Source organism: Girardinichthys multiradiatus, chromosome 5, assembly GCF_021462225.1.
Source record: "Girardinichthys multiradiatus isolate DD_20200921_A chromosome 5, DD_fGirMul_XY1, whole genome shotgun sequence".
In the NCBI taxonomy this organism is placed as follows: Eukaryota; Metazoa; Chordata; class Actinopteri; order Cyprinodontiformes; family Goodeidae; genus Girardinichthys; species Girardinichthys multiradiatus.
In genome coordinates, this window is record NC_061798.1 from 42,822,423 (window position 1) to 42,838,899 (window position 16,477).

Genomic DNA, 16,477 nt, shown 5'->3' on the forward strand with positions numbered 1-16,477 from the left:
GAATATGCTTATTTTGTTTCACAGCAGAGTAACTGACCACTCGGGCTGTAAGGTGTTTCATCGGAGTGACAGCCTGGGGGATGAAACTGTCTCTGTGGCAGCAGGTATTTGGAACTAGCGCTCTATAGCACCAACCTAAAGGTAAAAGTCTAAACACATAGTGACGAGGATATGTGGGTTCTGCAGACATGTTGGCTTCCCTTTTCCTGACACTACATGTTCTGGATGGAGGGAAAGTCAGCCCTGATGATAATTTCTGCAGAATTTTGTGGATGAGCCAAACCACAATGATGGACCAACACAGGACAGATTGAATAATGGCGTAGAAGCGTAGAAGATGAGCAGCGGCTCCTGTGGAAGGTTGTACTTCTTGAGCTGATGTAGGAAGTAAAGTATCTGCTGGGTCTTCCGAAAAGACTTTGGTGGTTCCTAGGAATCAGAAGGGGTCCACAGTAGACAAACCATTGCTGAAGATGGTGAGAGGTTGGATTGTGTGTAGTCCTCTCTGGAAGTACACAGATATCTCTATAATTTTGAGCGGTTTAAGCTCCAGGTGGTTTTGACCACACCAGCGGATCAACTGATCCACCTCCTATGTGCAGACTCGTCACCATTTCCTTAAACAGACCAATAACAGTGGTGTCATCTCCAACCTTAGGAGTTTCACAGATGGGTCCCTTGATCACACTTCTGGGGGGCGCTGGTCCTGATGGTTCTTATGAGTGCAATTCTAACTCCAGCTGGTCTTAAAAACAATAAATGGAGATTTGGTTTGACAAAGTATTCTTTCTCTCTCTAAATCAGAAAATATTTAGTGTTTCATCTAATAAAAAATGCTGCCTCTACTTGTGTAAAGCTATCATAAGGAGGTGAAACCCCAGCAACTTCATCCTTCCTGTTCTAATGCCTGGGGCTGTTGTAAGCTGAAAAACTGCTTTCTGTACCTAAAGATTATTAAACCAAGTACTATTCAGTTAAGGCAAGTAAGCTGTGCTAGTTCAGGGGATTTTCATGTCTCTTGCTGGCCTAACAGCTAATAGTGGCCTTACATAAACTTCCTACTGGTATGAGAGTGAATTTCACCAACATTTATGGCTGAATGGGGGACAAAACACAAATGAACCCAGTTTTGTGTCTGAAGTATTACTCCACTAAAGGATCATTCTTATGTCTTGGTTTTCCATCATGAAGAAGCAGTAATTTTAAAATATTTGGAAGTTTGTTTCTTGTAGAACCATTAGAATTAAGAAAATTGGAATAATCATTCCTGTTCTTTAAATTAAGTTTATTTACATAATAGCATTTCCCAACAAATATCATCTCATTTTAAACGACTAATGGGTTTATTTATAGACCCATTCAATAAATGAGAATATTATCGAACATTTCAGGTAATTCACAAAGAGATACACATTATATAGATTAATTATACACAGGTGTTTTCAAGTATTTTGTTACTTATGATTTTCTGTTTGCAGCTAATGAAAACATGACATTTAGGATTCAAATATGTTAGTGTGTTTAATACCTGCTTGAAGAAACTTCATCCACAATTATTTTTCAAGGAGAATGACTTTTGATTACTGCCTGCACAATGGCAGGAATTTGTACCCAGTGGTGCTCTTCTGCACATCTGCGGCTACATACAAAGTTGCAGGGTGAGTCACACATTCATGTACCAGTTCCTTATGGGAAATCCACCAATTAACAGTCATAATCAATCAAGAGGGGCTTTGTAACTGAGTCAAGTAAATCCCAAGGCTCAAGTTTCAGTTGCAAAGTACGTCAAATGCAAAAGTGCCGGTTTTCGACTAAAGGGTTTTGCATACAAATCTTTTTCATCCGTTTATCATTTACCTTCAGATAAAATCATTTTGAGTATCATGGATTTAACACAGTACCTCTAGCTCAGAAAATAATACTGACTGGAAAATGTCCTATAATTATGTTAATTATATTTTATCTCAGGAAAATCCTGTTTTTTTGTTGCCCGCAATGGAACACAAGCCCCATGTTTCATGTGGAATTAGTGCTTTAACAAGGTTAGGTTGGTTTGAAAGAGTTAAGTAACTCCTTTTACGTTTTTCAGTTTATTTAGTAAAACTAGATTATGAGATGAATCTCAGGATGCAGATTTGACTTGTAAATTTGGCTTTAAGGCTAAAGTAATTTCATACTTTTTTATAAAATGGCTACATGACTATGGAGGAGGAAGTGAGGTATGAGTGTGTTCATTCCTGCTTCCTTTTAACGTGTCCTAAAAGCTGTTATATTCCAACCTGATTAGTGAGCACTGAGGTAAAAGTTCTTCATACAAAAGAAGATGCACGATTTATTTTCTGCCTGCGACCTACCAGATATGACTCATAAATCATTTCAGGTATGAATGACAGTCTGGCTGTTTGTAGTGTGAGCTCGTTCTCAGTCAGCGCTGATGTAATATTGGATCTACCACATTTAGGCAAATCTACGCAAATGTAGACGAGTCAAAAGCACCCTGAGACCTGCATGAGACACACAAATGGAGGACATGATCTAAATAAAATGTGAAAATGGAACAGATTTGTTTTGGACATGTATAGAGGGGCTCTTTCTAAGCTCATATAGGGTAAATTATACTTCCACAAACCAGTTGATTCCTACAAAAGTTGACACAATGGATGTATTAAAAAGCAAACTAGTCCTCCACAGAGCAGTCCGACAATGAGTTGGGGGGTAATTGTCTCTGTGGGTTAATTTAAAGGGATGAGAGCTGCTTTTTAGGTTGTAATAAGAATGCTGTTCCTTTTATTACGAAACTGCCTGGAGCATCCCAGGACCGTGTATAATTCCAAAGAGGGAATCCCCTTCTTCTTTTCAGGCTAAAGTCTTCCTCAGTGATATGTTTGATAGCTTAAACCATTGACTTCCTACCAAGAAGACTGAAAAGAAGCAGTTTATGTTAATACCTACTGAGTCAATCAATAAACATTGAATTAAAATGATCTCCTCAGGCCACAGCAATCCATTTTAAAGAAACCTGTTTTGGGAATTTCCACACAATGGAGGGAAATTCCCATTCATTTAGGATTCACATAAGATTAATGGATGTATCCATTCATTTTGTATTTGCCAGGATAAGTGTAAGGCAGAAGTTTTTTCCCTGTGTATTTACAACATCAACATCAGTACAATCTGATGCTTTGAAAACCAGTTTCTGACAGGAACTGATCCTCTGCTGTAACCTTTCTTATTAATTCATTGTTTCTTAGAAAAGTTCCCAGAGACTCAGGTGGGGACTTGTGACCTATTTATTTCCACTCTGAGATGGGTGGGTTGAGCGCTTGTGTGGAAGTTCAGTCACTTTTAGACCCTGTTGTAATGCGTAGGAGTGAGCTGGCGGGGGGAGAATCCCCAACACACAACCTCGTGGCCTTTTTTTTAAGGCCTCCGTGTATTTTAGCTCCTCTGTGTGTGGTTTGCTTTCAGAAAACATTTTAAAACTGCCCTTTAAAAGCCAAGTATAGCAGCAGTATTTCTGTGAGCACATTAGATAAAGCTTTATTAATGAAATCAATGTGTTGGAAATCTTTTAACCTCAAGTATTTCCCCTCGATTTTTAATTATTGATTTAACATGTGATTGTGCCAGGTCTCATTTTAAGACTTGGATGGTGTAATGTCATCCTAAAATCATATGCAGCTGCTGTTCTTAATGTTCTCAAACCCGTTTAAAAAAAGATAATTTAATTACTAAGTTTGTAAATTATTCATCAGAACTGCTTTGGATAATAGTAACTATATTGAAAGTATTACCTCCAGCACATTCCCATGTTATATGGTAGCCTAGCTAAACTGCTAACATAGCTGTGATGTCTCAGGAAAGACATTTTTAAGTAGCATCTTTAGCAGGGTTTTGTGTGTTTAAATCTTATAGAAACTGAGGCTGATTTACTTTACAGAATACTTACTTCCTATTTGTCTGGTTTAACTTGTCCCCTTCCAGTCTTTGTGCTAAATTTATGAGGTTAGCTAAATTAAGATAAGCTTAGCACAAAGATATCTTTTAACCTCAACATGTCAAAATATGGCCTCTCATTGAACTGCCACCTTAACGTGGTGGAGGGGTTTGAGTGCTCAAATGATCCTAGAGGCTATGTTGTCTGGGGCCTAAATGCCCCTGGTAGGGTCTCCCATGGCAAACAGGCTCTAGGTGATGGGTCAGAAAAAGAGCGGTTCAAGAATCCCTCATGAGGACAAAAATATCGAGGCATGTGACGTCGCCCGGTACGGCGGAGCCGGGGTCCCACCCTGGAGCCAGGCCTGGGGTTGGGACTCACTGGAGAGCGCCTGGTGGCCGGGTCGCTCCTCGCGGGACCCGGCCGGGCCAAGCCCGAACGAGAGACGCGAGGCCATCCCCCAGTGGGCCCACCATCTGCAGGGGGAACCGTGAGGGACCGGTGCAAAGAGGATTGGGTGGCGGACGAAGGTGGAGACCTCAGCGGCCCGATCCCCGGATGCTTAAGCTGGCTCTAGGGATGTGGAATGTCACCTCGCTGGGGGGGAAGGAGCCTGAGCTTGTGCGGGAGGTCGAGAGGTATCGACTAGAAATAGTCAGGCTCGCCTCTGCGCACAGCGTGGGCTCTGGGACCCATCTCCTTGAGAGGGGTTGGACTCTCTTCTACTCTGTAGTGGCCCACGGGGAGAGGCGGCAGGCTGGTGTGGGTTTGCTTGTTGCCCCCCAGCTCAGCCGTCTCGTGTTGGGGTTTACCCCAGTGGATGAGAGGGTCGTATCCCTGCGCCTTCGGGTTGGGGATAGGTCTCTGACTGTCGTCTCGGCCTACGGGCCGAGCGGTAGTGCGGAGTACCCGGTCTTCTTGGTGTCCCTGTCGGGGGTGCTGGATAGTGCCCCTCCCGGGGACTCCATTATTCTGCTGGGGGACTTCAACGCCCACGTGGGAAATGACAGTGACACCTGGAGAGGCGTGATCGGGAGGAATGGCCTCCCCGATCTGAATCCGAGTGGTGTTTTGTTAGTGGACTTCTGTGCTAGTCACGGATTGTCCATAATGAACACCATGTTCAAACATAAGGGTGTCCATCAGTGCACTTGGCACCAGGACACCCTAGGCAGGAGGTCAATGATCGACTTTGTTGTCGTATCATCAGACCTTTGGCCGCATGTTTTGGACACTCGGGTGAAGAGAGGGGCTGAGCTGTCCACTGATCACCACCAGGTGGTGAGTTGGATCCGCTGGAGGAGGAGAAAGCCGGACAGACTTGGCAGGCCCAACGCATAGTAAGGGTCTGCTGGGAACGCCTGGCGGAGCCCTCGGCCAGGGATGTATTCAACTCCCACCTCCAGGAGAGCTTTGACCAGATCCCGGGGGATGTTGGAGACATAGAGTCCGAGTGGACCATGTTCTCCGCATCTATTGTTGATGCTGCTGCGGCCGTAAGGTCTGCGGTGCCTGTCGCGGCGGCAATCCCAGAACCCGGTGGTGGACACCGGCAGTAAGGGATGCTGTCAAGCTGAAGAAGGAGTCCTATCGGCTGTGGTTGGCTTGTGGGACTCCTGAGGCGGCTGACGGGAACCGTGAGGCCAAGCGTGCTGCGGCCCGGGCTGTGGCAGAGGCAAAAACTCAGGCCTGGGAGGAGTTCGGTGAGGCCATGGAGAAGGACTACCGGTTGGCCTCGAAGCGATTCTGGCAAACTGTCTGGCGCCTCAGGAGGGGGAAGCAGTGCTTCGCCAACACTGTTTATAGTGGGGGTGGGAGGCTGCTGACCTCAACTGAGGACATTATTGGGCGGTGGAAGGAGTACTTCGAGGATCTCCTCAATCCTGCCATCACGCATTCCGTGGTGGAAACAGAGGCTGGGGACTCGGGGTTGGACTCTTTCATCACCCAGGCTGAAGTCACCGAGGTGGTTAAAAAGCTCTGCGGTGGCAAGGCTTCGGGGGTGGATGAGATCCGCCCTGAGTACCTCAATTGTCTGGATGTTGTTGGGCTGTCATGGTTGACACGCCTCTTCAACATTGTGTGGCGGACAGGGACAGTGCCTCTGGACTGGCAGACTGGGGTGGTGGTCCCCCTTCATAAGAAGGTTGACCAAGGGTGTGTTCCAACTACAGGGGGATCACACTCCTCAGCCTCCCTGGTAAGGCCTACGCCAGGGTATTGGAAAGGAGAGTCTGGCCGATAGTCGAACCTCGGCTTCAGGAGGAGCAGTGTGGTTTTCGTCCCGGTCCAGCTCTATACCCTCTACAGGGTGCTCGAGGGTTCATGGGAATTTGCCCAACCGGTTCACATGTGTTTTGTGGACCTGGAGAAGGCATTTGACTGTGTCCCTCGTGATGCCCTGTGCTCCAGGAGTATGGAATCGGGGGCCCTTTATTAGGGGCCATCCGGTCCCTGTACGAGCGGAGCAGGAGTTTGGTCCGCATTGCCGGCACTAAGTCGGACCTGTTCCCGGTGCATGTTGGACTCCGGCAGGGCTGCCCTTTGTCATTGGTCCTGTTCATAACTTTTATGGAGAGGATTTCTAGACGCAGCAAAGGGCCGGAGGGGGTCTGGTTTGTGGACCAGAGGATTTCGTCTCTTCTCTTTGCTGATGACGTGGTCCTGCTGGCCCCCTCTAGCCAAGACCTACAGCATACGCTGGGGAGGTTCGCAGCCGAGTGTGAAGCGGCTGGGAAGAAGATCAGCTCCTCCAAGTCCGAGGCCATGGTACTCGACCGAAAAAGGGTGGCTTGTCCTCTTCAGGTTGGAGGAGAGTTCCTGCCTCAAGTGGAGGAGTTCAAGTATCTCGGGGTCTTGTTCGCGAGTGGGGGAAAAATGGAGCGGGAGATTGACAGACGGATTGGTGCGGCTGCCTCAGTAATGGGGGCACTGTGCCGATCCGTTGTGGTGAAGAGAGAGCTGAGCCGAAAAGCAAAGCTCTCAATTTACCGGTCGGTCTACGTTCCTACCCTCACCTATGGCCATGAACTTTGGGTCATGACCGAAAGAACGAGATCCCGGATACAAGCGGCTGAAATGAGCTTCCTCCATAAGGTGGCCGGGCACTCCCTTAGAGATAGGGGGAGGAGCTCGGCCATCCGGGAGGAGCTCAGAGTAGAGCTGCAGCTCCTCCACATCGAAAGGAGCCAGTTGAGGTGGCCCGGGCATCTATACCGGATGCCTCCTGGACACCTTCCTCGGGAGGTGTTCTCCAGGCACGTCCCACCGGGAGGAGGCCCAGGGGATGGCCCAGGACACGCTGGAGGGACTATGTCTCTCGGCTGGCCTGGGAACGCCTTGGGCTCCACCCGGAGGAGCTGGAGGAGGTGTCTGGGGAGAGGGACATCTGGGTGTCTCTGCTGAGTCTGCTGCCCCCGCGACCCGGTCCCGGATAAGCGGAAGACGATGAGTACGAGTATGAAATGCCAAAACTTTATTTAATGACAGTGAATAAAACAGAGCAAGAGAAGAGAATACATTTTATAACTAAAATAATCATGTAAAAAATAAAGATTTCAGGACTGTCAATAAAGTCAAAGGAAACAATAAATACACACTGCTGGTTCTTTTGGAGCTATGTGTTGCTAATCTAAAAAAGTATTTTCCCCTTTACAGATTTCTTCAATTTTAGCTTTTTTAGTTATACATTTTCAGGATATCAAATGGCTACAATTTCATATCAGACAAGTCAATACAAAAACACAGTTGTTTTCAAATGATGATCTCTATTAAGGAAGAAAAAACTACTCACAACAACCTGAGCCTATGTGAAAAAGTAGGCATGAATTAACTGTGCTTAAACGTTTTTTATGCAATGCTGAGTTTGACTGTACTAGCCACCCCAGGGATGATTACGTCCGGATCCGTACAATCAAAACATCACTTAAATAGAACCCTACTGACAACAGTCTAAAAGGCCACAAAAACAACACGCGACACCCCAATCCAATGAAATTCAAGAACACACGAGAAAGTCATTTAAAGTCTCTGGTTCTTGAGTTATGTGCCTTGACTGGCTATAAAAACAAATGAAGATTTTGGAGGGGCCTAGTCAAAGTCAAGACTTATTTTAATTGAGATGCTGTTGTGTGACCTTAAACAGGTCGCTCGTGCTTGAAAACCCTCCAGTGTGGCTAAATGAAAAATTATACGGAAAGAGAAATGCAGAAGATTTCCCCCACAGTGAGTTAAAAGACTGATTACCAGTTATTGCGAACACTTGATGGTAGTTGTTGGTTTTGATAGCTTTTTTACCTTAATAGATTAAATTCTCATTGGCAAATTTTATTTTGTATTTACTCTATCTTTATGTGATATTGAAATTCGTTTGATGATATTAAACATGTAAGTTTAACCAAAAAAAACTAAACAAAAACAGGCAAAGTATGTAAGGGGCCCATTACATTTTCACAGCACTGTACTTGTGTTAACACAATGACAGAGTGGAAGGCCAAAAGAAAATGTTGCTGCCTATCAATCTGTAAAGATTTACAGTAAAAGGCCATTTCCAAACTATTTGAAATAAACTATACTAAAAACAGTTATTCACGATTGGAAAGACAGTTGTATGTCTTCCCAGCAATTCTTACCAAGGTCAGACTTGGCAATGCTCAACGATATGGGGGGGAAAAAAGCAAGACCTCCATTTTAGACTCTACAGAGTGGAAATAGTGGTAAATGCTGAAGTTCATAACAGAAAAAAAGGATTTAAAAAGTATTGCTTTTCAAGAAATGTTGCTAGAAGGATGCTGATTATTTCCAAAAGGAATTTGCTAGTGTGACATAACTTCATAAGCTTGCATCTGAATGAACCACAAGACCCAAAAGAGACACGTTTTACCATGTTGCAAAGTACCATGTTTGAGAAAAATACCAAAGATGGCAGATCACCACACACACCTACAAACACATACAAACCACAGTGTCTTCAGTCAAACAACCCAAACTGTTCAAAAGACTGGGTTGTGAACAGGTCAGTTTCAGGGGTTCTGTTGTAGAATGACTGAAAATTAAAACCAGCCCTAAGTCCTATTGAAAATATGATGCAAGACTTAGAAACTGATGTCTACGGGCTCTCTCCATCCAATTTGATTTGGCTTGAGTAATTGCTTGTTGAAGATTGAACAAAATATGAATCAGCCTTTATACAATGTTGAGCTGCTTTCTTATCACTTTTGTCCTTGACAAAAATAGTTCACTAACAGTGTAGGGATTATATTCTACAGCCCAAAATACTCAATATGTGGTACAGGGTTGTTTTAAGATAAGTGGGGCTTAATTCATCTTAAGGAGCTTTGAGAGACTGATTAAATCAGGCAGAAAACAACTTCAGTTTATTGGTGCTAAAGGTCTCTTGTCAATGTGCTGAATCATGTGGTGCCCGTAGTTTTTCCAATGACAGTTATTGAAGCCTTTTTTCCGTGATTCTGAATTATTCATGTTGTATTAAAAGACCACATTTGATGAATGTATAGTGGCTGTTGAAGTTCCCATGTTCTCTAGTAATTAGTTTTTTTTTATTATTTCAATGCGACCTTAAATGTCACCACTTTGTTCATCACAGCTTTGTAAATGGAATCCCAACCCCAGATGTGCTTTTTAATCTGTCTGAAGGCTTAGATCTGAACCTAAATGACACACCTGCTGTGGCCGAGATGCAACCCACGTACTGTGTACATGTATGCACTAAAGTAGACCACCTTTGTTTATTGATGTTATGGTCAAAAAACAACCCCATGTAATTTAATTTTGTCAGTCAAGAAATGAAAAATCTGAACTGCATCAATCTTACTCTGACCCTTTTTTGGTATTGCTATAAAGTTTAACTAAAGTCAATTGCATTTATTTCTGGTCTTTGATTGGGCCATTCTAACACATGAAGGTATTCCTTTACAGCTTTAACTATATGCCTCTGCCTCAGTTTCAGGTCTTTTGCTGCCTCTAACATGTTTTCCTCAAGGATTGTCTAGTATTTAGCCCCAGCCATCCTGTCATCAGCTCTGACCAGCTTCCCTGCCCCCCACCACCATGATCCTGCCACCACCCTATTTGACCAGAGCACATATTTCCACCTTTACTGTGCCTCCTACATGACTTGTGGCAAACTGTGAATGCATTTCTTTCAGCAATGACTTTCTACCACTCTCCCACAAAGGCCAGATTTGTGGAGTGGACTAACAAAGATTGTCCAACCTGAACCGTGGTTCTCTGCAGCTCCTCCAGAGTTACCATGGGGCTCTCTTCCGCTTCTTTCATAAATGCTCTCCTTGCTCGTCCTCTCAGTTCATATGGAGGAACATTTTCTTGGTAGGCTTGCATCATAAGATGTTGAAATTTGGGATATTATTTTATCACGTAAGTGTGCTTTAAACATCTCCCACAAACCTCTGGGGCCTTTACAGAACAGCTGGATTTACACTGAGCTTAAATTACACACAGGTGAAATCTATTTACTTATTAGACTTCTGAAGGTAATAGGCTGTTTTGGATTTTTATTAGGGGTATCAGTGTTTATAAACAGAACTACTTTGTGGTCGTCTGTCATGAAATCCGTTGTAATTTTGGGACATTTGGCAACGTTCAAAAGATATAAATACTTTTTCAAAGCAGTGTAAAGTTCACCAAACAACAGCCCCAGCAAGATTACTTCCTTTTATTACAAATCTTTTGTTCTAGAATGAGAAAAAAGAAATTACAGAAACAAAATCAACAAGCTCTGGTATTGTTTCTGGTTTAGTTTTGGTTAAGTTTTAAAAGTTCCATTGTTTTAGCAGACATCAGCCGGTACAGTAAGTGATAATTCTCAAAAACACTGAAGTTGTTTGGCTTTGTCTTTTCTTCGTATTGCAACTGCCTACTTCCTTTTTTTAAAACAGGGGATGTCCAGCTTTCTGTGCTTTGTGCACTGAACCCACGACAACTGATTCACTAAACGGGCGACGCCATTGCTGTGTTTGGAGTACTTTAGAGGGTCTGATTTATTCACCAACTCATCTGCAGGCAGTTGTTGAAGTTTGGGCGTAACTTCTGCTCATTCCCCCTCCATACCCTTGTGGATTTTGCTTCAGAACGACACAACAGCTGGGAATCCGGCCGTGGAAGCACAGCGTGCCCATTCAGGCAGCGCTGGGAAGGGGTTTTCCACCGTGAAACACAAGCACACGTGACACGCTAAAAAAGACGTGCACGCAGATTTGGACCAAGTTGTGCCAACTTTTTGTGGTCGGGCCATGATCTGCGATTAAAGCTTGAAGCTGCAGACTGTCTCAAGAATGAAACAAAACAACAGAATAATGGCCAGAATTTCAAATGATGTAAATCAACTTGCAAAAGCGTGCCTGTCAGCAGGGTTTTATTACAAAAATACTAAGCCATCTACAGAAAAACATCTATGTTGTCAGCTTGGATGCAGTCTTTACAAATAAACAGTTTCAAAGGTTTGATCACATACATTTTGTCTTGCTGTAATATATTTTACACCTTTTTGATCCCAAACGTTTACAAAACGTTATATGTATGTTATGGCCTAAGTTGGAAACACAAGAACAGGTCATTGCACTAAAATGATTTGTGTCTTCCACTTAGAATATACAAGGAGAATAAATATCTATATGGCATTACACTTATATATTTTACATCTGCCCTTGAAAATATATATTTTGTCAAAGAAAAATAGTAAGTCCAATAAAAATAATAATATTAATAATGATAATGATAATAGCACCACATGAACAAATACGTAGGTGTCTAGATCCAAAGGAAGAAGCTTAGTCATCTCTTAATCGTACAATCCTACGATAGGTTTTTGGTTAAATGTAAAGAAAGTGCAGCAAGTTTGTAATTTAACCATGAGGTATTTCATATTATATATACTGCATGTATATATATACATCTATATATAAATAGATATATATATACACACACACACATACAGGTATATATATATATATACAGATAGATATATATACACATACACACACACATACAGGTATATATATATATATATATATATATATATATATATACAGATAGATATATATACACATACACACACACACACATACAGTATATATAGCTCTCAAGATGGGTTTTCATGCAGACTCAGAAAGGGTTACAACAAGGGAACTTTGGGTTTTGCGTCATTATGTGAAAGAATCTTAAGTCAGTTGTTTCGTTTGTAGTCACGAAATTGTACGTCCAACCCGGTGGTTTTTCTGTGTTGTAGTGCTGGTCTGCAGTGTTCGGTACCAGAGCATCGCTCTCATAGCCGGGCGCACTCCTCTAAATGCTTCATGCACTCTGCAGCCTCAGTGTCATTGAACCTGGCGTGGCACTGCGGACATTGTAACTCTGAGTGGCCCGGGCATTCCCTCCAGTTTGTTGCTACGGTAGCTGCCGATGCTGTAGCTGGTGGTGGTGGAGCGGCTGGCTGCTCCCTTTCAGGAGCAGTCCTCAACAGAGGCTCCGAGGAGTCCTTATTTCGCCTTGGGGAGATCCTGTGTCCAATGTGGACACGACACAAGGGGACCACGTCTCTGCTCTCCCTACTGGCTCCCTGCTGCGGGGCACAAACACAAACACTGTCAGACCAACAGAAAAACAGGCTGTGGAGCCTTCTGTATATCCATCCAGAGCCAGTCCAATGCTATTTGGGGTCCTAAAGAGAATCTCAGATTAAGATATCTGCCTTGTGTGGCAGATATTATGTTATGGGCCGCCCCGTTTGTTTTTAGTGTCCCAAGCAGCTAATCAGTTCCCTAACGCCTTGGGCCGGCTCTGCGTCCACCCAATGTAAGGGTTGTCACCTCACCTGTTTGTAAAGCTGCTGCTTTAACTGAGAAATCTGCTCCTTCAGGTCTGCAATCTGACCCTGAGCTCGTTCTCTGTCTGCTCGCTCCGACTTAAAGTCTTCTGTGTAGATAAGGACCTAGAAAAGGAAAACATGACCATTATTCACTATTTTAAAGTAAAGTCATACATACTGAATCGGTCTGGTTTTAATATAATTCAGCAAAATGTGGAAACCCACCTGCTGCTCCAGTGTCTGTATTCGCTCATGGCTTTGCCTCCTTATGTCCTCCATATCTCTATCCAACCTTGAACACTCCCTGATTTTCTCGTCCAGTAAGGAGTTGAGTCTGGAAATCTCCTGCTGGAGCATCACCAGGCTCAGGCCCTGCCCAGAGCTCTCCTTCAGCCTCTGACACAAAGCCCGGATGTATTCTTCCCTGCTTGTGTCGTACTTCTGCCACTGGGAGTTTAGATCTTGCACCTGCAAACAGAAAGGTATCACAATGCAAATGTTTACACTGTGATCCAATGCTGGGTGTGTGTGCAAGTATTCAGGCCAATGTTGTATTTCAGTCGGTCACTAATCCAAGACTCACGTAAGCCACGCGCTGCTTCAGTTGCTGATTTTCTTCCTGAAACTGGCGGATTTGGGATTTAGCAGCATTCAAGTCAGAGAGGTCTGGTGTCTGTTAAAAGGTTTAAGAAAAAGTTAAAATAGTGCAAAAGGAGAAAAACCTGAACTGTGGACAAAACTGGTGGAGCCTCAAACACACACCTCCTTGGCGTTCTGCTGCTGGGACAGCTCCTCTACTTCTCCTCCTCTTCCCTTCTTCTCCAGCCTGCCCAGCAGCTTCTGGCACACCTTGACGGTCGCTCCAAGCTGGCCGCGCAGCTGGTCGGCCTCCTCGGCCAGCGACGAGCAGAGGACAGTCCTGGTAGCTGCGGCCTGCTCCCTCTCCTCCAGGGCCACCCGCAGCCTCTGGATCTCCTGGTCCTTTTCATGGTCCGGCTGACACCGGATCCTCTCCAGCTCCAGCTCCTTCTCCCTGATCTGTGCATTCAGCCTCTGGATCTCCTAAATGGAAGAAAATAAGGATGAAAAAGGTGGTTGCTATATGTTAAAATATGCAAAATGTGTTTTATTTATAATATTGTTTTATTTTAGAAATACTCCAATATAATAACATATTCTAATTATTTATAGCAACTGCTTTGCTTGTGCGCTTCTGTGTCCTATTAATCAATAAAAATGAAGGGCTTTCAGACCTTAAACATCACCAAGATAAGTTTTTCTTGTTATATATGGATTGGGCTATGAACTTAAAAATATATCAGCCCTGCCATGGACTGGCGACCTGTCCAGGGTGCACCCCGCCTCCCGCCCATGGAAGAAGCTATGGAAGAAGTGGTAGAAAATGACTGACTGACTGACTATTTTGTGATAAATATTGCAACGATGATAAAAGTGATGACAAAAATTATTTTAAAGTCTAAATGACAATACGTGATTCACTCCCTGCAGTCAGTGCCCAACATCTACATATACTGCTCCAATTTAAGCTGACCCATTATGAGATAAACTATTTCAGTACAACAGTTGATATTTGGTCATACTCGCATGGAGTCATCATTTAAAAAAAAAAATTGAACAGCAAATGTAACAATCCCATCCATACTGTCAGTTTTAATGTGTTTGCATAAAAGAAAAAAAGGTAGTTTATTGTTAAAATTATAGATTACAATTCTTATTTTATATTGCCTACTTTTCTCATGAAATGACAGTGAGATTTACTGTTGACGGATAGAGAGTATATCTTCATAAAACTTTATTGACTGGTGTCTTCCACATGGACTTTAATGTAAGGATTTGCAGATCTTGTGGCCAAGTGCGGCTTTATTCTAACACCGCCCCTGTATATTCACTTTATTATAGAATACAGTCATTGTTAATCCTACTACTCTGCTTGTGTTTCTGTTGAAAGTGTTTTTAATTATTTTAAGTAAATACATAACTAAGCATGCATAGATTTAAAAGAGTACATTTCTGTTGAAACCACTCTGTTTTTACCTCTGCTTGTCGGGCTGCTTTGAGATCCATGTCGCTTCTCTTCTGTTTCAGCTTGCAGATCTCTGTCAGCAGGCTTTCCACCAAGGAGTTGGCCGGACCGATGACCACAGGCTCGTCATCTCCCACCGTCATGTAGATCCTCTCATGTCTAGCCAGCCTTGTCTTTAAGTCTGCAATAATATTGTCCTTTAGGTAGATCTGCTTGTTGAGGAGCTCCATTTCCCCCCTCGTCTCATGATACAGGGTGTTCAGCACGCCGAAGCTCCGCGTTTTCTCCCGCAGCAGCGCGTCACCCTCAGAGCTTATACTGGCGCTATCCATGGCGGACTTTCAGTAGACTAAACACACCGATCGGGTCTTTTAATAATAATCACTCAGCATTGACGCCTCTGCCTCTCACCCCGTGTCTTTCAGAAATGCACCGAGGAGGTAAATTCTACCGGAGATTTGGCGCATCAGTGTCGAGAATAATATCCCCGACCGGGGATTTCCTGGGGAACTTCCCCGCGGACTTTTTTTGAGCGTCGTCAAAACGGAGCCCAGCCTGCCTGCCTGCCTGCCTGCTGCCACCTTTCAAAGGCTCCCAGTCCAGCAACAGAGCAGTTAAAATGAATGTTTGTCAGACAATAATTGGTAACATGCAAAAACGCATAAAAACACATTTAACTTTTTTCGCGAGAGCTGCACTCGGGTTTCTTCGGCAGCGGCTCAACAAGGAACCGCGAACGTTGCCTTTAAAGCCGTCGTAAATTCGAGCTCTCGCACATTTATTTGGCAACTCTTTCGCGTTAAACTTCCCCATCTCAATAGATGAGATCATTAAAAAGTTAATTTATATCAGTAACTGATTTTAAAACGTTTAACATATACAAAGCCATATACTTCAAACATGTATGTTTATTATGCATATAAAAAGGTTGTTGCTAAAGAAGCTGTACATAGTATAAAAGAATGGAAAGTTGAGTGGAAGGAAAACGTGTGGTAGTAAAAGGTGTCCGTCAAGACGATTCAAGAGTTTGGGGAAGTGTGGACTGCACCTGGAGTCTTTGCTTCAGGAGCCACAGCATTCAGGCAAATCCAGGGTTTTTATTAGCTGTAAGCCATGATTATCAAAATGAACAGAAAAAACACTTGAGACACGTGTCTGTTTATAATGAATATGCAAGGTTCTCTTCTATAACTAAACAGCTAAAATAAATAAACTTCTCCATGATATTTTAATTTGCTGGGACACACTTGTGTACTCTTACTGAAAGAATAGGGTAAAGTAGTGGTGAGATTTATTTAATTTTCATGCTGTATTTATAATATGTGTGTAAAATAAAAACCAAGTCTGAATTTGGGTAAGTATGTCTTTTCATTCTCTCAAATAAGGACGTTGGGGCTTTCATCTGACTGCTTACTGTATAAAACAATATTCCTGCAAAAAAAAAAAAAAAAACTAATCTCACAAGGTAAACTTCAGGGTTTCCACACTCTCACTCATTGAAATCACACCAGAGAAGTCCATTATTATAGCACATTCTTTGCATATTCCAACTTTTTGTTCTATTTTCGGATTTCCCACAGTATTTAACGCATCGGATGCTTTTTTTTTCGAGCATTATGCAATTTAATTATTTTGTGAATTGCGCAGTTAG

At 43.2% G+C, this 16,477-nt stretch overlaps 1 protein-coding gene across 1 annotated transcript; it reads right to left on the minus strand.

Annotated features, from left to right (window-relative positions):
• Positions 1-11,313: 11,313 nt before the first annotated feature.
• tnip2 (TNFAIP3 interacting protein 2) lies at positions 11,314-15,565 on the minus strand. Its single transcript, XM_047364599.1, has 6 exons — positions 14,838-15,565; positions 13,545-13,844; positions 13,366-13,455; positions 13,008-13,250; positions 12,789-12,905; positions 11,314-12,536 (listed from the first exon to the last, which is right to left on the minus strand). Exons 1-6 carry the CDS (start codon positions 15,156-15,158, stop codon positions 12,240-12,242), a joined length of 1,368 nt encoding a protein of 455 aa, XP_047220555.1. The 5' UTR covers positions 15,159-15,565; the 3' UTR covers positions 11,314-12,239.
• Between the last annotated feature and the right edge of the window lie 912 nt (positions 15,566-16,477).

What these genes read in the sequence shown, in the direction of transcription:
- tnip2 (XM_047364599.1), bottom strand. Translation starts at nt 15,158, where the DNA reads ATGGATAGCGCCAGTATAAGCTCTGAGGGTGACGCGCTGCTGCGGGAG. An exon ending in AAGCAGCCCGACAAGCAGAG is followed by an intron (nt 13,845 to 14,837) that starts GTAAAAACAGAG and finishes TCTTCCATTTAG; the next exon opens with GAGATCCAGAGGCTGAATGC. An exon ending in TGAAGCAGCGCGTGGCTTAC is followed by an intron (nt 13,251 to 13,365) that starts GTGAGTCTTGGA and finishes TTCTGTTTGCAG; the next exon opens with GTGCAAGATCTAAACTCCCA.